The sequence below is a fragment of the Hylobates moloch genome, unplaced genomic scaffold (assembly GCF_009828535.3).
Source record: "Hylobates moloch isolate HMO894 unplaced genomic scaffold, HMol_V3 SCAFFOLD_23, whole genome shotgun sequence".
Lineage (NCBI taxonomy): Eukaryota > Metazoa > Chordata > Mammalia > Primates > Hylobatidae > Hylobates > Hylobates moloch.
The window spans coordinates 39,635,035-39,654,339 of record NW_026652298.1 but is presented as its reverse complement, the minus strand read 5'-3'; the positions used below and the strand labels follow the sequence as shown (position 1 = coordinate 39,654,339).

The window sequence follows — 19,305 nt, the reverse complement described above, 5'->3', positions numbered from 1 at the left end:
AGCTAATTTTGGGATTTTTAGTAGAGATGGGGTTTCACCGTGTTAGCCAGGATTACAGGCGTGAGCCACTGCGCCCGGCGGCCGGGGGGGGTGGTCACACCTGTAACCAACTTGGGAGGCGGGGGGTGGATCACAAGGTCAGAGTCGAAACCATCCTGGTAAGGGTGAAACCCCATCTCTATAAAATACAAAAAAAAAAAATTAATGTGGTGGGTGTGCCTGTAGTCCAGTATTGGAGGTGAGGCAGAAATACTTGAACCTAGGGGGTTGCATTGAGTTCGTGCCCCGATTCACAAGGAGAAGTGAGATCCTTCTCAACAAGGAAGAAATATTTGCTTTGGAGCGGGAACAGAGCGCGAGACCCTGTCTCAAAATGAATGAATGAGACATGGCCCAGTGGCTCACGCCTGTAATCCCAGCACTTTGGGAGGCCGAGGTGGGCAGATCATGAGGTTGGGAGTTCGAGATCAGCCTGGCCAACATGGTGAAACCCCATCTCTACTAAAAATACAAAAAATTAGCCGGGCGTGGTGGTGGGCGCCTGTAATCCCAGATACTCGGGAGGCTGAGGCAGGAGAATCTCTTGAACCTGGGAGGCGGAGTTTGCAGTGAGCAGAGATTGCGCCACTGCACTCCAGCCTGGGCGACAGAGCGAGACTCTGTCTCAAAAAATAATAATAATAATAAATAAATAAATGAACGAACGAACAAATGAATACATTTGCTTCTGATCTGCAGGTAACCTGAGCTCTCAAACAGGCACGGCGTTTATGAGGAAAGGCCGTATAGGTCCCTGGAGAGGCTTCCTGGGTGAGAAAGAAGCCGCACTGGGTATAGAGGGCAGCTTGGCTGTGGAGAGAGGCATTAGGAGGGGACGGTGGCCTGTGAGAGAGCTGCCCCTGGCCCATGCAGTTGCACCTCCCTCTGCAGGACCGGCTGTGTGTTGACCCGCTGGGACCCTGACGTCCCAGGCATTCTAGAACACCTTTCTAGCACCTGGCCTGGGACCCTGTAAGGATGAGAGCATCCTCAGGCAGCTGAGTGGTCCTGGCCGGCTGGGCTGGACTGAGTGCTTTCTATCAACAGGCTCAGTAAATCTCGCAACACAACAGGGACTGAAGCCCATCCCTTGCCAGTTTCCCACTGTGCTTAGAATACAATCCACGGGCCCATGGGTGTGTCCATGCTGCCCTCTGCGCCCTGGAGCTCAGCCGGCCTGTTCCTCCCTCGGCCTTTGCACCTGCTCTGCTGGTGTCTGGAGTGCTTCGTCCTCAGCAATCCCAGCTGCTTCCTTCTCACTCCTCTGGCTCAATGTCATCTCCTGGGAGAGGTGTGCCCTGAGGACCCTTAGTAAAGTAGCTGTCACCCTCCAGATGCACCATGTGGACCCCCGCCATCTGAAACTGTCTGTGTCTGTAATTCTTGTGAGTCTCATGGGTGTCAGGTGGAATTTTTACTATTTTCCTGGAATCGCACACTGGGCCCAAGGCTGAGGACCAAAGACGGGAGGAGTGCTTCTCTGCTCCATACTCAGGGAGCTGCTGGCAGCTGGGCTGACAGGTGCCACCTCGGAAAACCAGTGCCACCTCACTCCATGCCTCTGCAGGGAACTCGAAACTGGTGGGGAAGCACACCTTAGGTGAAGGCAGTGCAGTATTCGTGGCGAGAAGCGATTCGCTCGCTCCCCAGAGGCCACAGGAAGATGGCTTCCCCTACAGGAGGCACCCTCACAGGGCCCTGCTGGCACTGTCTGCCCTGGGCTGCCTGAACCCAGAGAGAGAGAGTAGGATAGACTGTTCATGGGGTGTCACCCTAATGTCACCTACACCCCACCCTGTCAGTCCAGAGTGAGGCTCAACCCACAGGGGTTGCTTGGGAACTGTTGCCCGTGAGGAGTTGGGTGTTATTATCAGCTCCGCTCTACAAACATGGCAACTGCAGTTTAGGGAACATGCACGGCTTGTCTGCATTTCAAGCAAACAAGTGGCAGAGCCGGACTTTGCGGCCAGGCCTGTCTGACTGCAAAGCTGGACCGTTTCCACAGTAGCCCCTGCCTCCCCTCTGACTCCCTCCCCAGCCGCCGCCTCCGGCTCCGCACCTTTGTCAGGGGTTGGGGGACTGCGGGGAACAGACGAGGCCTTGTTTGCTGCGTAGGAGCAGGTGCGGCTTATGATGTACAACAGCAGCCAGCCAGCAGATAGACAACAGGGAAAGCCACTCGGCCGTGAAAACTCACCTCCAGAGTGTGGGCACTCAAGCCCATAAGTGCGCCAGCTTGGGATGATTTATGTTTCTGATCAGTTTCCACCTCCCCTTACCTCCTCATGTCAGTTACCAGTTTAAAGAAAACCTCACTCAGTTGTGAATGCAAGAAGGTTTGGCAGGATATATAGCAAAACATGAATAGCGATTATCTGTATGTAGAAGGGGAGTAGGATTAGAGAGGTAATTTAAACAGAACTCTACATTTGTACTCCCTAATTTTGGTACTATTTGACTTTTTGTGATTTTTGCATTCAAATATCACCGGCGTAATAAAAGACTTTTTTTAACCTAAGGAAACCAATCTGGACCTCGTTTTTATTTATGTATTTATTTTTTATTTTTGTTTTTATTTTATTTTTTTTCAGACAGAGTCTTGCTCTGTCACCCAGGCTGGATGGAGTTCAGTGGTGCAGTCAGGTCTCACTGCAGCCTTGACCTCCTGGGCTCTGGTGATCCTCCCATCTTAGCCTCCTGAGTAGCTGGGACTACAGGTATGCACCACCACACCTGGCTAATTTTTTTTTTTTTTTTGAGATGGAGTCTCACTCTGCCGTCCAGTCTAGAGTGCAGTGGCGCCATCTTGGCTCACTGCAACCTCTGCCTGCCGGGTTGAAGCAATTCTTCTGCCTCAGCCTCCCAAGTAGCTGGGACTGCAGGCATGCGCCACCATACCCAGCTAATTTTTTGTATTTTTAGTAGAGACGGGGTTTTACCTGCTGGCCAAGCTGGTCTCAAACTCCTAACCTTGTGATCCACCTGCCTCGGCCTCCCAAAGTGCTGGGATTACAGGCGTGAGCCACTGTGCCCGGCCCGCCTGGCTAATTTTTGTATTTTTTTGTAGAGATGGGGTTTTGCCATGTTGCGTGGGCTAGTCTTGAACTCCTGGGCTTGGCCTCAAAAGATCCTCTCCGTTCAGCCTCCCAAATAGCTGGGATTATAGGTGCATGCCACCATGCCTGGCTATTTTTTTTTATTTTTGATAGAGATGAGGTCTCATTATGTTGCCCAGGCTGGTCTTGAACTCCTGGGCTGAAGTGATCCTCCTGCCTGAGCCTCCCAAAGTGCTGGGATTACAGATGTGAGCCCCTGTGCTGGCCTGGACCTGGTTTTTATAGATGCCTTAAATGGGTTGTTGCCTTGTGTGCACAGCCCCAGAAATGTCGTGCTCTTTTTGAGTGAGGGTTTGAGAAACAAGAAAGAATCTAAGGTCTCCCTCGGGGTGTTTTGCACACGTCCTTGGCTCGGGTGTCCCTCTGAGTCCAGCACATCGCTGGACCATTCGCGGCAGCAAACACAACTTGGGATCTGCATCTTCCTAAGGGAACTTTGCAAGGTGCCCTCACAACTTTTATTGTTTCCAGTTTAATATTCAACCTGAATCTGGGGCCAGCTGAGTGGAGGCTGGTGCTGCTCTGCCCAGCTCCTGTTCTGTTTACAAACATGTTTATTGCCTTAGGAAGGAGCCAGTTCTTTCACCCAAAGAGGATGGGCCTGGAGTTCCTCCAGAGGCTAGTGGGCCCAGAGCAGGGAAGGAGGGATGTAAGCTGTGGATAACCGACCGACACATGGAAGATTGTGGAGTGTGACCTGGGCGTGGCCGTGCGCATGTGAGTGGACCTGTCAGCAGCTTGCCAATCAGGGGGAGACAGAGGGAGACAGGGGTCCGGGTCACCACCCCCCTCCCTGCAGTCCTCCAGCCCTGTGCAGGGGCAAGGTTTTTCCAGTGGGATATATTAAAATCAACTTCGGTGGCTCACGCTTCTAATCTCAGCACTTTGGGAGGCTGAGGCGGGCGGATCACCTGAGGTCGGGAGTTCGAGACCAGCCTGACCAACATGGAGAAACCCTGTCTCTATTAAAAATACAAAATTAACTGGGTGTGGTGGCACATGCCTGCAATCCCAGCTACTTGGGAGGCTGAGGCAGGGGAATCACGTGAACCCGGGGAGACGGAGGTTGCAGTGAGCTGAGATTACGCCACTGCACTCCAGCCTGGACGACAGTGCGGCACTCTGTCTCAGAAAAATAAATAAATAAAAAATGGCTAAAATGGTAAATTTTTTGTTTGTTTGTTTGTTTGTTTTGAAATGGAGTCTTTCTCTGTCCCCTGGGCTGGAGTGCAGTGGCGCAATCTCGGCTCACTGCAAGCTCCGCCTCCCAGGCTCACGCCATTCTCCTGCCTCAGCCTCCCGAGTAGCTGGTACTACAGGCGCCCACCACCACCACCCGGCTAATGTTTTTGTATTTTTCGTAGAGACAGGGTTTCACCATGTTAGCCAGGTTGGTCTCGATCTCTTGACCTCATGATCCACCCGCCTCGGCCTCCCAAAGTGCTGGGATTACAGGCGTGAGCCACCGCGCCCGGCCTAAAATGGTAAATTTTATGCTGTGTGTATTTTACCCCACACACAAAAACACAGTGTCAGGGTGCTCTCCCAAGACAGTGTCTCGCAGACATATGTTTTACACTATGATTTTTACTTTGCGCGAACGGTTTTAAAGTAGTATTTGCCTTATAATAGGTAGGTGAATGTTCTAGCTGCAAGAGAAACCAGAGTAGTCTTGTCACTTAACCAAAACTTGGTGAAGCAGACCCCTGTGGCACTCTGGGAACTTGTACCATCCCAGGTAGAAAGGTTAGTCTGATGTGCGTAAGCAAACCTTGCACTTTTGTGCTCAGGACGGTATCCTTGGGCCAGGGCAGCCACCTGTTGTCCAGAATCCCACCAGGGCACATCTTACCCACTCCTTTTATGTTTGCCTGAGCCCAAGGGTTACTGTTCTTGGAGAAACACCAACCACCCCCACTTGACTTCTGGCCCATTCGGATCCAGAAATGTGCAGTTTTAAAGCTGCAGCACCTTCCATTTAGGTCCCAGGTCTCCCTCTGGAAACACACCTGCTCCTCACCAGAGATTCCTCCCTGGAGCACCTGCCTGAAGCATAGCTTTCAAGCTGGTGGTTTTAGAAAGTTAAGAGCTGGTTTCAGAATTCCGACAGGGTGGGACAGCATAGGCTGCGCCTTTTTACCATGCACAGCTGGTTAAAGAGAACTGGGAACGGGCCGGGCAAGGTGGCTCACGCCTGTAATCCCAACACTTTGGGAGGCCGAGGTGGGTGGATCACGAGATCAAGAGTTCGAGACCAGCCTGGCCAACATGGTGAAACCCCATCTCTACTAATAATACAAAAACTAGCTGGGTGTGGTGGTGGGCGCCTGTAATCCCCGCTACTCAGGAGGCTGAGGGAAGAGAATCACTTGAGCCCGGGAGGCGGAAGTTGCAGTGAGCTGAGATTACGCCACTGCACTCCAGCACGGGCGACAGTGCAAGACTCTGTCTCAAAAAAAAAAAAAAAAAAAGAACTAGAACGAAGCATCTACTTGCTCAAAGTGATCTTCTCAACTGGGGGCTCCTTTTCAGAAGGCCCCCAGGGTGTAGGGTGTGTTTGGGACCCTGGGGTGGACCATGCTCGAGTGGAAGTCAGCCTCTTTTTTTGGTAGAGATGGGGTCTCACCATGTTGCCCAGGCTGGTCTTGAACTCCTGGCCTCAACTAGTCCTCTTACCTTGGCCTCCTGAGTAGCTGAGACTATAGATATGAGCCACTGTGCCCAGCCAAAGGCCAAGCTCTTGAAGCCCCTCTGGGAACTCTATCTCTAGCCTCTCATTACTGAGAATCTGTGTGACCTATTCCAGTAACTTCGTAAGTTCTGTGAAAAGAAGGTATACTCCAAAGTTTGTAATGGCTTCTCAAAAGTCACTGAAGTGGAAGCCCTTCTGATATTTACACAAAGATTAAGACAAATAATGTGGCTGGGCAACGTGACTCTCACTTGTAATTCCAGCATGGTGGGAAGATCACTTGAGGCCTGCAGTTCAAGGCCAACCTGGGCGACAGAATAAGACCCCGTCACACACACACACACACAAAATTAATAATAATAATAATAAACAAAACAGGCCAGGAGCACTGGCTCACGCTTGTAATCCCAGCACTTTGGGAGGCTGTGGTGGGTGGATTGCTTGAGATCAGGAGTTCAAGACCAGTCTGGGTAACATGGCAAAATCTCATCTCTACTAAAAAGAGAAAAAATTAGCTGGGCGTGGTGGCACCTAACTGTAGTCCCAGCTATAGCTGAGGTGGGAGGATCATCTGAGCCCAGGAGCAAGAAGTTGCAGTGCGCTGAGATGGTGCCATTGCACTCTAGCCTGGATGTCAGCGCAAGACCTTGTCTCAAACAAAACAAAACAAGGCGGGGCACGGTGGCTCATACCTGTAATCCCAACATTTTGGGAGGCCAAGGCAGGAGGATAGCTTGAGCCCAGGAGTTCAAGACCAGCCTGGAGAGCATAGCGAGATCCCGTCTCTACAAAAAAATAAAAAATAAGGCCGGGGCGGTGGTTCTGTAATCCCACACTTTGGGAGGCCAAGGTAGGCACCTCACAAGATCAGGAGCTTGAGACCAGCCTGGCCAACATGGTGAAACCCTGTCTCTACTAAAAATACAAAAAATTAGCCAGGCGTGGTGGTGCATGCCTGTAGTCCCAGCTACTCAGGAGGCTGAGTCAGGAGAATCACTTGAACCAGGGGTGCGGAGGTTGCAGTGAGTGGAGATCGTGACACTACTCCAGCCTGGGTGACAGGGTGAGACTCCATCTCAAAAAAAAAAAAAAAAATTAGCTGGGCATGGTGGTGGACAACTGTCGTCGCAGCTACTCAGGAGGCTGAGGCAAGAAGATGGTTCAAGCCATTCCAGGCTGCAGAGAGCAGGGTCACGCCACTGCACCGCCCTCCAACCTGGGCAACAGAGCGAGACCCTGTCTCAAAAGAAAACTACACCACATTCGAAGAAATGCGTCCTTTTAAAATGTGAACCTTGAAACAGATGATAAAAGTGTTTTTTTAATCCTGCAGAGTGTGAGATGGCAGAGAGGTTTGCAGAAAACCCTCAGAAAGGGGGCTGGAGGATTTAGCCACTCTGTCCTCCCCTTCCGGCAGCCCAGGGCCTCCTCCCAAGCACAGCGGCGCTATGGACTCTCCAGGATACAACTGCTTCGTGGACAAAGACAAGATGGACGCTGCCATCCAGGACCTGGGGCCCAAGGAGCTGAGCTGCACTGAACTGCAGGAACTGAAGCAGCTGGCGCGCCAGGGCTACTGGGCCCAAAGCCACGCCCTGCGGGGAAAGGTGTACCAGCGCCTGATCCGGGACATTCCCTGCCGCACGGTCACGCCCGACGCCAGCGTGTACAGCGACATCGTGGGCAAGATAGTGGGCAAGCACAGCAGCAGCTGCCTGCCGCTGCCTGAGTTCGTGGACAACACGCAGGTGCCCAGCTACTGCCTGAATGCGCGCGGTGAGAGGGCCGTGCGCAAGATCCTCCTGTGTATCGCCAACCAGTTCCCCGACATCTCCTTCTGCCCCGCCCTGCCGGCCGTGGTGGCCCTGCTGCTGCACTACAGCATCGACGAGGCTGAGTGCTTCGAGAAGGCCTGCCGCATCCTGGCCTGCAATGACCCCGGCAGGAGGCTGATCGACCAGAGCTTCCTGGCCTTTGAGTCGTCCTGCATGACGTTTGGGGACCTGGTGAACAAGTACTGCCAGGCGGCCCACAAGCTGATGGTGGCCGTGTCGGAGGATGTCCTGCAGGTCTATGCGGACTGGCAGCGCTGGCTGTTTGGGGAGCTGCCCCTCTGCTACTTCGCCCGGGTCTTTGACGTCTTCCTGGTGGAGGGCTACAAGGTGCTGTACCGCGTGGCGCTGGCCATCCTCAAGTTCTTCCACAAAGTGCGGGCCGGGCAGCCGCTGGAGTCGGACAGCGTGAAGCAGGACATCCGCACGTTCGTCAAAGACATCGCCAAGACAGTGTCCCCCGAGAAGCTGCTGGAGAAAGCGTTCGCCATCCGCCTCTTCTCCCGCAAGGAGATCCAGCTCCTGCAGATGGCCAATGAGAAAGCCCTGAAGCAGAAGGGCATCACCGTGAAGCAGAAGAGGTAGGTCCCCGACAGCCTGTGAGGGGCACACCCGGGGTGGGGGGCTGGGGCAGGATATGTCTGGCATGAGCTCATCCTGCCGGCCTCCAGGCGGCCTCTGCCCGTGGTGCACCCAGCCATCTGTGCATGGCTGGAAAGACACTGAAACAGGAATGGCCTTCCCAGTTACAGCCACAGACGAGGGACATCGGGTCCTATCCTCTGGGACCAAGCCCACGGCTGAGATGAAAGCTGATGCTGGCCATGGGGTCAGAAGGCATTGCGGGAGGCCAGGCCCACTCCCAGGGTCATTTCAGGGCAGCCTCTGCTCCACCCCTCCAGCTCTGGGCTCCGTGGCTGGTCTCTGCTGTGGCTGCTGGGCGTGGCCTCCCCGCCTGGAGCACAGCCCCAGGGGAGCAGGGTCAGGAGTTCATGGTGTCCTATGTGGATTTGGCAGCCGGCACTGTGATGGTGCCACGCTGTGGCCTGTTGGCGTGCAGCCCTCTTTCTTCTGGGCCAGCAAAGGCCTGTCGGGGGATCGGTACTCACACTAACCTCTCTTTGTCTGTTTTATTTTTCTTCTCCATGTCCGTTGCTTTCTCCTGTTTTTCAGTGTGTCACTTTCTAAAAGGTAGGTCTGAAACTGTATCTGCACACCTGGCCTCTGTCTTTCCACCAGGCTGACTCTAGGCCAGCTGCTTGCTCTGGGTCCCAGGGCTGCTCTCGTGGGTCAGCTTCAGCAGCGCTGCCTCTGAGCCGGACTGATGCTCAGGCGCCTTCTGTCTGTCTGTCTGCCTGCCTCCCTGCCTGTCTGCCTCTGTCATGCTATCTGCTGGTGCTTGGCTCCCCCTAAAGCCTTGTCTTGCCAGAGCAGTTGCTCTCTGTCCTGATTTCTTAGAGAAAAGGTGCATTGTCCCCATCCAAACTTGGCACTTTCCCTTCTGTGATGGGTGGGAGGTGGGAACTTTCTCCCCGTTGGGCACCTAGAACCCGGCCCTAAACTGGGGCCGGGGCAAGCCGGTGAGAAGTTCCTTCTGGGCTTAGTTCCAAAGAGGCTCTGGGGCATACCTCGGGGGGCATGGCCTGGGCCCAGACATGCCTTCAGGCTCTGACCCCTGCTCGCTTCCCTCAGGCAGTTTGTACACTTGGCGGTCCATGCAGAGAACTTCCGCTCGGAGATCGTCAGCGTGAGGGAGATGAGAGACATCTGGTCCTGGGTCCCTGAGCGATTTGCCCTGTGCCAGCCCCTTCTGCTGTTCTCCTCCCTGCAGCATGGGTACAGCCTGGCCAGGTAACACCCCAAGGGGCCAGAGCGGGTGGCAGAGCCGCCCAGGCACGTGTCCTGACCACAGAGGCTGGAAATGGCCTCAAACCTCGGCACCTGGTGAGGCCCTGCTTCTTCCTGTGGGGCCTAAGAATCAGGGTCCCTTTCTGGGCTTCTGTCCTCCCCAGGCCACCCAGACTTTGGGGGTCATGGCAGGCGTGCCACAGCTTGGGGCTGTGCAGGCGTCATGAAGACGCCTGGGAGGTAGGATCCCCACCTCGGAGCTCACAGCATTGTCTTGGTTGGGGGACCATGTGGGCGGCAGGTCCTGGCTGTGCTCCCTCCCCACCCTGTCATCCACATGGTGCTCTGTCAGGGGCCCGGGCCATGCTGCCCTCCAGGGTGGTGCTGCCAGATGCAGCCAGGTAGCCTCCCTCCAGCCTTGGACAGCATGTGGCTGTGGGAGCTCTGGGTTGGGCCTGGGGTGACCTGGAGGTGAGGCAGGCAGAGCTGGTCCAGCCCCCACCCAGCACGGTTCACAGGTTCATAACAACGCAAGCATTTTGGCACAGCTGGAGCCACTTCTCCTGGCCCTGCCAAGGACATCAGCCAAGCTCCGGGTGCCACGTTGGCAGACCTGGGCCTCTTTGGCTCCCACGTGCCTGGACTGCGAGGATGGCCCAAACCTCCCCACCGCAGGGACCTGTTCCTCTGGTTCCTGCTTCCCCAGCCCCTGGCGCTTGGCTCTGCACTGGGGCCTTCCGCTGCAAGGCCTCTCCCCTGAGTCACACCAGGGAAGGCTGTCCTGGGGATGGCAGAGAAGGGCCAGGTGAGAAGAACACCTGGGTGAGGGTGTTGTCGGGACCCAGAGAGAAGGAGGCACAGTTCCCAGGTCTTCGCCCCAAGACAGCCGGGGCCAGCGGAGGCTGCAGGAGGCGGCTGGAAGGGTGTGCAGGGTGACAGCTGGCATGCATGTCTCTATGCCAGGTTCTACTTCCAGTGTGAAGGACATGAGCCTACCCTCTTGCTCATCAAGACCACGCAGAAGGAGGTGAGCAGGGGCCCTGGAGCCAGAGCTGGCTCTGATGGGTTGCGGGGCCTAGGCCTTCTGGGCTGGAGCCAGAGTCAGAGCGTGGGTATGGCCAGCACGTGGGGCTCATCCCACACTCAGGGCCACAAGGGGAAATGAGACTATCCCCAACACAGCCCCCGCCCACCCTCATGCCAGCCCCAAGCCAGGGGCAGGGTACACACACCTGCAACACTGCCTTTCCCACACCATCCCTGCCCTGGGGTGGGGGTGGGAGACGGCGATGCCTGCACCCCCACCTGTGACCTGAGACAGGCTCGTCAGTAGTCTGGAGCACGGGGATGCTCCTGGGGGCCTGTGGGCACAGCCTCACCCAGACCTTTCCCCAGGTGTGTGGCGCTTACCTGTCCACAGACTGGAGCGAAAGAAATAAGTTTGGAGGCAAACTGGGCTTCTTTGGGACCGGAGAATGCTTTGTGTTTAGGGTGAGTGGGGCCAAGTGCCCCCCAACCCCCATGCGGACCCTGTAGCTGCATCCCTCCAAGAGCACCTGCCTGCCCTGGGGACACTGTTGGATGTCACCATGGCAGTCACCCAGCAGCATCATCGCCCTGTGTGCTTCCGGGTTTGATCATTCAGCCGCGCGCTGCTCCAGGGCAGGGGGCCTCATCTGCTCGAGCCACCGCCTCTCCAGCCCCTGGCTCGGGCTGCAGCCACCTTGGGCTCTGGGTGCAGATTCGCGGGATGAAACGGGCTGTGGCTCTGGCGCAGAGGGGCCTGCGAGCGCCCGTGCCGGCTCCTCACACTCCCCTTCTACCCCAGCTGCAGCCTGAGGTGCAGCGCTACGAGTGGGTGGTGATCAAGCACCCCGAGCTGACCAAGCCCCCACCCTTGATGGCTGCCGAGCCCACCGCCCCACTCAGCCACTCCGCCTCCTCAGACCCTGCTGACCGCCTCTCGCCCTTCCTGGCCGCTCGCCACTTCAACCTGCCCTCCAAGACCGAGTCCATGTTCATGGCGGGGGGCAGTGACTGCCTCATCGTCGGTGAGCGCCAGCAGACGGGGCCCTGGGATGAGGGTGTGGGGTCCAGGCAGCTGAAGCTGCTGCACCCAGCCCTCCCTGACCGGGGTGGCAGAGAAGAGGCCCTGGGTGTCAGGGTGGACCAGGCATGATGGGTGGGAGGGGGCTGGAAGGGAGGGACCAGCCTGGACATCCGGTCCTGGGGGCTATGGAGGGTCAAGGGTCTGTGTGGTTTCAGAGAGGCCCGTGTAGGGCAGGACAGCGGGGACAGCAGGTGAGGTGCCTGGGGCAGTGCCGATAGGGCAGTCAGGCTGCCGCTGACCTGAGCATCCTGCAGGGGGAGGAGGCGGCCAGGCGCTCTACATCGATGGGGACCTGAACCGGGGCCGCACAAGCCACTGCGACACCTTCAACAACCAGCCCCTCTGCTCCGAGAACTTCCTCATTGCTGCCGTGGAGGCCTGGGGCTTCCAGGACCCTGACACCCAGTGACGGCCTGTGCCATGGTGACTGTGCCACGGTGACTGAGCCGCGGTGGGGTGGTGGGCCAAGGCTGGGCTGCCGCCTCGGGCAGCAGAGAGCAGATGAGACCCCCATGTGGTAGGCAGGGTTGGGGGACAGCAGCACCCCATGGCGTTGCCTGGACCTGCTGCTGCCTCTACCTGGGGTTTGGGCTGGGCTTCCCCAGTCCACCTGCATCTGGGTCAGAGCTGGAGGGGCTGCTGTGCCCCCAGCCCCACCCAGAGCTGGCAAAGGAAGTACCCCCCTTCTCCGTGGAGGCTTCCTTAGCCCAAGGCCTTGGGAGTGTCTGGGTCTTGCTGCCCCTGAGCCTCTCTATGCAGCCTGAGCCCCTGGGGTGGGAGTGGAATGGCAGTGGGAATGTGCAGCTAAGGGTGGGTTTGTGGTGCCCCCTGCTGGTGCCGCATAGCATCGCGCCCTCTCCAGCAGGGCCCTGCAGCCTGGCTGGCTGGCGACTGAATGCCAGCGTAGATCCTGAGAACAGACTGGCACCCTTGGGCCTGCCCCCTGGCGGACCCCACCCCCTGTCCCGGGCCTTTGCCCCAGTTCCCTCCCCAGGCCTCCTGGGCCACCTCTCACAGTAACCCTGCTTGGCCCCCTCTGAGGCTCCCCTGGGCTGCGTTTGGGAGCTGCTGGGTGGGAGGAGGAGGGTGGGATTTGTGCTGGGCTCCACCCCCAGAGAGGGTGGGAGCTGGAGGGGGATGTCACATGTCCTTGTGTTTCTGCAGAGCCTGAAGCTTTTGCCGGGCCTCCCTGCGTGTTCCCATCTGAAGAGGTGGCCCCGGGAGAGGCCCTCAGGGACCGACTCAGACCAGCAAGCTCCATTTCCAGGGGTCTGCCCAGAGAAGCCTGGACCCAGGGGGCTTCTCAGCCCCCTTCCCTTCCAGCCCAGGCCTCCTTGAGCTCCTGTAGCCTCTGCAGCTGCCCATTTCACTTCTTTGTCATTGCAATGACCTGGGGCCCGGGGTCACGCCCAAGCCCCTCTTTGTGGCGTGCTCATCTCAGTGCAGCCCCAGCTGCTTCTCTGCACCAGGCCCTGTGCCCTCCCCTGGCCCTGGCCACACAGCACCTCCTTGGCCACCTTGCATGGATGCATGTCCTCCCTCTGTCCCTCTTGTGGTGCTGTGGCTGGCCACGTGTCAGGGTTTTCTGTGAGCCTCTCACCTTACAGCCTTTGGGCCCCTGGGCCCCTGCCCTGCCTGAGCCCTGCGCTGGCCAGATGCAGGTAGGTGCCAAGGGAGGCCTTGCCTCTGGGCACTATAGGGGGCAGCCCCCTGCATTGTGACCTCCCTCCATGCCCCATGACCTCCTTCAACTGGTCTTGAGGGTCTGGGGACCACGGAGGGGAGAAGGGAGACACAGAGGCCCAAGTGGCTATTCTGGGACCATGGAAGCCTGGGTCACAGAGGCAGGTACCAGCAGTCCTGCCCCCACCCCTGTCCCTGCTGGCCTCCAGCCAGTGCCACTTGGAGTCCCCTGCACCGTGCCACTGTCCATCCCTGCACCATTGCCTGCTCCTCCCATGGGGCTTTAGCCTCCCCTGACCATCTGCTCACGTAGCCTCTGCCTGGGCCCACAGTGGTGAGGAGGAAGGGCCGGGAACCCTGTGTTGCTTTGGGCAAGCTGACAAACCCGTCTGCAACTCAGTTTCCCCAACTGTGAAACGGGGCCAGTCCCCACGCTTTGCTGTCCTCCTCACAGGACTGTTGAGAGGCTCGCAAGGGGACAGGGTGAGTCCCTCTCACGGGGAAGGGGAGAGGTATGGCAGGGAAGTCGCCACTCATCTCACAGCCCACCGCAGCCCTCCAGGCCCCCGCCTGAGCCCCTGAGGCCCTCGTCTGTACCGCCAGCTTTGATGTTCATTAAACATGGTCTTGCTGCATCAACTCCAAGGCTCCAAGCCGAGTCTGATCTCTTCAGCCAGAGGGGCCTCCGGAGGCTTCGTGGGCCTACAGCCCAGCAGGTGTGGAAGGCTGCCGCTGTAGTGCCCACCCACATTCTGTGACTGGAATGCTGCAAGCCTCTTCCAGAGGGAGCCTCCAGGAGCAGGGAAGGCATATCCGTGGACCATTTGTGGGCTTCCCTCTGCAAACTTCCTGAACTGGGTGGTGATTTTTCTGGCCAGTTAAGTCGAGCAGGTTCTGCGTGGCTGCCCCAGGGGGCCGCACCCCGGCCTTCCAGTGATCTGGACCAGGAAGACAGATTGCTGCTGGGTCATGATTTCCACATCATGAGCGAAGTTCTTTGTTTTTTGTGTGCATGCAAAATATTGTTTCTTTAAATTTAATATATTTTCCTAACTTTTCTACTAACCTAGAAGGTATGTGTGATTATTATCTTTTTTATTCTTATCACTGTACTTGTTATTATCTGATATTAGGTATTCTCAAATAGAACATAATTTATTTTGTTAATGTTCTCTATTTCTTCTTGATTATTTATTAGCTTTGGATGTTAAAAATTAGCCCAAAGTGGCTGCTCTGCCTATGAAGTAGCCATTCTTTGTTTAAAAAAAAAAAAAAGCATACATTTGATGAAATTGCATAATAAATTATCATTTGTTTTTAGAAATATTCAAACGATTATTTTTTGATTTTTTTTTTTTTGGGGGGGACAGAATCGCCCAGGCTGGAGTGCAGCGGCGTGATCTTGGCTCACTGCAACCTCCGCCTCCCGGGTTCAAGTGATTCTCCTGCCTCAGCCTCCTGAGTAGCTGGAATTACAGGCATACGCCACCACACTCAGCTAAATTTTTTTGTATTTTTAGTAGAGGCGGGGTTTCACCACGTTGGTCAGGCTGGTCTTGAACTCCTGACCTCGTGATCCACCTACCTTGGCCTCCCAAAGTGCTGGGATTACAGGTGTGAGCCACCACGCCTAGCCTATTTTTGGATTTTTTTGAATAGACCACTTTGTGCTGAATAAGTGTTTAACATTTATTTTTAAAACAACAATTGAACCTAATTTAAAATAGTTCGTTAACTGAATTCATTAAAGCAGATTATATGCCTTTGGGGCTTCAGAAAATCAGTTTAAACAGAAGAACTTATGAGAGTAAGTCATTTGTACTTGAATTTTTTCAGAGTTTTAATGAACTAAAGTATTTTAATTTTTCTATTTTTGTAAGCCGTGTACTTCATTTTTTGAGTTTTTCAGTGGAATTTGTTTTAAAACATTTTGAAGATTTCAGAGGCCTTCATATTTCTCTTATCCACTTTCTGAACCCATAAAGCCTTTGCAGTCTCCGTGAGTAGTTTATATTTAATAATTTAGTTGTGTACCTTTTTATTTTGAAGTAATTTTTGATTTGCAGAAGAGTTGCAGAGACGGTACAGGGTTTCCATGTCCCCTAACCTTCCTCCATGTCAATATCAAAACAGAAATGAGCATTGTTGCATCGCTGTTAACTAAACCACAGGCCTATTGAGATTACCCCGTTTTTGTTTTTTGTTTTTTTTTTTTTTGAGACAGAGTCTTGCTCTGTTGCCCAGGCTGGAGTGCAGTGGTGCGATCTCGGCTCACTGCAAGCCCCGCCTCCCGGGTTCACGCCATTCTCCTGCCTCAGCCTCCTGAGTAGCTGGGACTACAGGCGCCCGCCACCACACCCGGCTAATTTTTTTATGTTTTTAGTAGAGATGGGGTTTCACCTTGTTAGCCAGGATGGTCTCGGTCTCCTGACCTCGTGATCCGCCCGCCTCAGCCTCCCGAAGTGCTGGGATTACAGGCCTGAGCCACCGCGCCCGGCCGAGATTGCCCTGGTTTTTGCCACTGTCCAGGAATTGATTTAATTTTTACAGTTATTTACCTTCTCACATTTTTACTAAGTCCAGAATGTCATCAAACTCACAAAACCACTGGTCAAAAAAACCCAAATGGCCACTCATTAGGCAATATAGCACCTGCCTCAAATTTGGGTTCATATGGATTTTTTTTTCTCCCTTTTTGTGGAGAACATAGTGTTGCTATGTTGCCCAGGCTAGTCTTGAACTCCCGGGCTCAAGCGATCCTCCCGCCTCTGCCTCTCTAAGTTCTGGGATTGCAGGCGTGAGCCACTGTGCCCAGCTCATCTGGATTCTCGCTGGTTTTCTTTGTCAGCCTAAATGTCTTGTTTGCATGGAGAAGTTATCAAATGAAGCAGGAGTGCCAAACAAGCCTCATAGGCGCTTCACCCTACAACATCTATGTTAGGTAGAAAAGTATGTGGATTTTTAAAAATAATCTGGTATAAAGAGTTTTTAAGAACTATCTTCATCATCTTAGTATCAGATTGTGCTTGAGAAGTTAGATACAATGTAATGTGACTCATTTCTAAAAACAAAATGCCTCCCACAATTGCAGACTCACTCATTTTACCACACTGTGGAATTTGTCAACACCTTTGCTTGGGACCAAGGAAGCAAAGTCAGTGGATACCGTGCCCTGTATACGTGTGACCTGTGATAAGGCACAGGCAACACGAACCGGCAAAAACATTGGCATTTGGTCAAATGCCTCTGAGCTAAGGATCGAAGGGAAAAAATAGTTGTGTGAATAATTTTACCTCTTAGTTCTTATGAAGGATGGTTATCGGGCTGGAAAAATGTTTATTGGACTGATGCTTTGGAGCCTCCCAATGAATGTAATAAAAAAAATGTGTAGTGAGCACAAATGTATGGATTTGCAGCACAATCCAACTTTGAAAATGTGAAAATAAGTGAGTTAGTGATATGTTTGGTTGGTGTTAATTTGAGTCCTAAATAAAATTGAGAACTGGTAAAAGAAGGTCACTGTGAAATAACTTGCTATGAGAAGGCTTAGAGGGATGGGAAGTCCTGGGTGCCTCTTCTGCAGGGTGTCGGAGGAGAGAGGGAGGCGCTAGGTTGAGAAGACTGCATCTGCGCATTGTGGTCACCAGTGAGTCTCTCCACTGAGGCGACAGATACATGTCTGCCGCATTTGCAGCCATGGCCGGTGAGAACGGCATCCTTCCCTGATCTGTCTTGTTTTCTTTTGTTCCTAGTGCCTGCTGTGTGGACAACTACACTCAGCAAAGTTTTAGGGAGACTTAGAGGAGGCATCATGAAGAATCAGTGTCAAACGTTTCATCAGGAATCCCTGTCAAGGCCGGGTGTGGTGGCTCACACCTGTAATCCCAAGACTTTAGGAGGCCGAGGTGGGTGGATTGTTTGAGTCCAGGAGTTTGAGACCAGCCTGGGCAGCACAGGGAGACTCCATCTCCACAAAATATAGTAAAGAACCCCTGTCATGTGTAAAACCGAGTATCAAAAAGCAAACTCAACCTTTCTGATTCAAAATTTCAAAATAGGTATTTCCTTTGAAAGTTTGCGTCTATATATATTTTTTTTCTTTCTTTTTTTTTTTTTTAGATTGCACCTTTGAGATGGAGTCTCACTCAATCGCCCAGGCTGGAGTGCAGTGGTGCAATCTCGGCTCGCTGCAAGCCCCGCCTCCTGGGTTCACACCATTCTCCTGCCTCAGCCTCCCGAGTAGCTGGGGGCTACAGGCGCCCGCTACCACACCCGGCTGATTTTTTTGTATTTTTAGTAGAGAAGGGGTTTCACCGTGTTAGTCAGGATGGTCTCCATCTCCTGACCTTGTGATCCGCCCGCCTCGGCCTCCCAAAGTGCTGGGATTATAGGGGTGAGCCACCGCACCCGGCCACATGTCTTTTCTAGTACCTTGTGTTTAATTGTCGATCGGTATATTACAAAGAAAAATAGAATGCCTTTTTTCTTTTGAGCCCTGCACAGATGCCCCCTCCCTGTCCAGTTCCTCCAGTGAGACCGAGGCTGCTGGGGGCCCTCCCTGCAGCTGCTGTGGAGCCTCTGCCTGCTGTCACGTGAGCTGCCTCTGCCCACTCTATCCTCTTGAGTTCCTCTTCCCCAGACTGGACACGGGGGTGGCCCCTTCCTGCCAAGCCCTCTTTCTTTGCTCCTCACAACACCTTCCTGCAGTACCTTCAGGGGACTGTTGGGGCAGCGCTTGTCCCGGTTCTGAGAGGCCTCCTGGTCTGCTAGCCTGGCAGGAAGCTTGGCCTCCAACACAGCCACAGGCTCTCTGGCACCAGGCGTCTTTCAGTTCCTCTGAACTGAAAGCCTCTGTTTCCCGGCCTTTGCACGTGCTGTTTGCCACTCCTCATGCCTGGGCCCTAGTATCCCTCCCAGGATTCCCCTGAGCTCCCCGCTGAGGCTGGGTCCCCGTTCTAGCTTCACAGCACCTGAGACAGGTGTTGGCTGGTCTCCCCACCCCCCATCCTAAAGACTGTCAGCCTCAAGGGGCAGGAGTGCCCAGCACTGCAGAATGAACTGAAGCCCCTGTGGTTTGGTCTGCGCTGCTGCTGTGCGTCCAGGGTGATCGGAGATTCTCTAGGTTTGCTCCTGGGGCCTGTGGTGGCGGGACACCCCCTTCCCCCACCCGCCACACTCCCTGCAGTAACTCTTGCACTTACTGTAAGTGCTTGAACTGTCTTGTGGTTGACATTAGGACACACACTCAGGCCAGAGTTGGGCAAGACTGTTCCTGAGCAGAGCGTGCAGAGCGCTCTGGCCTGGGAGGTGGGGCACGGGGCTGCTTCCTTCTGCAGGCCAGCTCAGTGTGGGGCTGGTGTCTGCCCAGAGTTTGACCAGGCAGTGCCACCCCCTCCCTTCCTCCCGCCTCTACCACCAGCCTTCCCTCAGGCTGCTTTCTGGGCCTAGTCTGTGGCAGGTGTCCGGGGCACATTCTTCCCTCTAGCCTGCCATGAAACTGTTTCATTGCCCTTTTAAAAAAATTGAAGTGAAATTGACATATTAGCCAACCATTTGAACGACCCCAGACAGAGGTGGTGGTTGCATGAATGAGCATGTTGTGCAACCACCACGTCTAGTTCCATGGCATTTCCCCACTCCTAAAGGAAAACCTGTCCCCAGCAAGCAGTTGCTCCCCATTCCTCTCTATCTTATGGCTTTGGGTTTTGTTTTCATGTTTTTTGTTGTTGTTGTTGTTTTGTTTTGTTTTGTTTTGAGTCGGAGTCTCGCTCTGTCACCCAGGCTGGAGTGCAGTGGCATGATCTCGGCTCACTGCAACCTCCCCCTCCTGGGTTGAAGCGATTCTCCTGCCTCAGCCTCCCTAGTAGCTGGGATTACAGGCACCTGCCACCACGCCCGGCTAATTTTTGCATTTTTAGTAGAGACAGGATTTCACCATGTCGGCCAGGCTGGTCTCCAACTCCTGACCATAGGTGATCCACCCAC

General features: G+C 54.5%; 1 protein-coding gene across 8 annotated transcripts in view; it reads left to right on the top strand.

Annotated features, from left to right (window-relative positions):
* Nucleotides 1-17,971, top strand: part of TBC1D24 (TBC1 domain family member 24) — a 31,761-nt gene extending 13,790 nt beyond the window's left edge. The window contains exons 2-9 of one of the 8 annotated variants that reach the window (XR_009211748.1): nucleotides 7,181-8,260; nucleotides 8,853-8,870; nucleotides 9,372-9,530; nucleotides 10,491-10,554; nucleotides 10,923-11,018; nucleotides 11,356-11,578; nucleotides 11,892-17,225; nucleotides 17,824-17,971. Coding sequence is in view for 6 of the 8 variants with exons in the window: in XM_058433831.1 (XP_058289814.1) it covers nucleotides 7,296-8,260; nucleotides 8,853-8,870; nucleotides 9,372-9,530; nucleotides 10,491-10,554; nucleotides 10,923-11,018; nucleotides 11,356-11,578; nucleotides 11,892-12,046 (1,680 nt within the window). In the remaining 2 variants the exon portion in view is untranslated. Of the gene's footprint in view, nucleotides 1-7,180; nucleotides 8,261-8,852; nucleotides 8,871-9,371; nucleotides 9,531-10,490; nucleotides 10,555-10,922; nucleotides 11,019-11,355; nucleotides 11,579-11,891; nucleotides 17,362-17,813 lie in introns of those variants that run through there. The other 7 variants (XR_009211747.1, XM_058433831.1, XM_058433832.1 and 4 more) reach the window with 7 other exon arrangements.
* The last annotated feature ends 1,334 nt before the right edge of the window (nucleotides 17,972-19,305 follow it).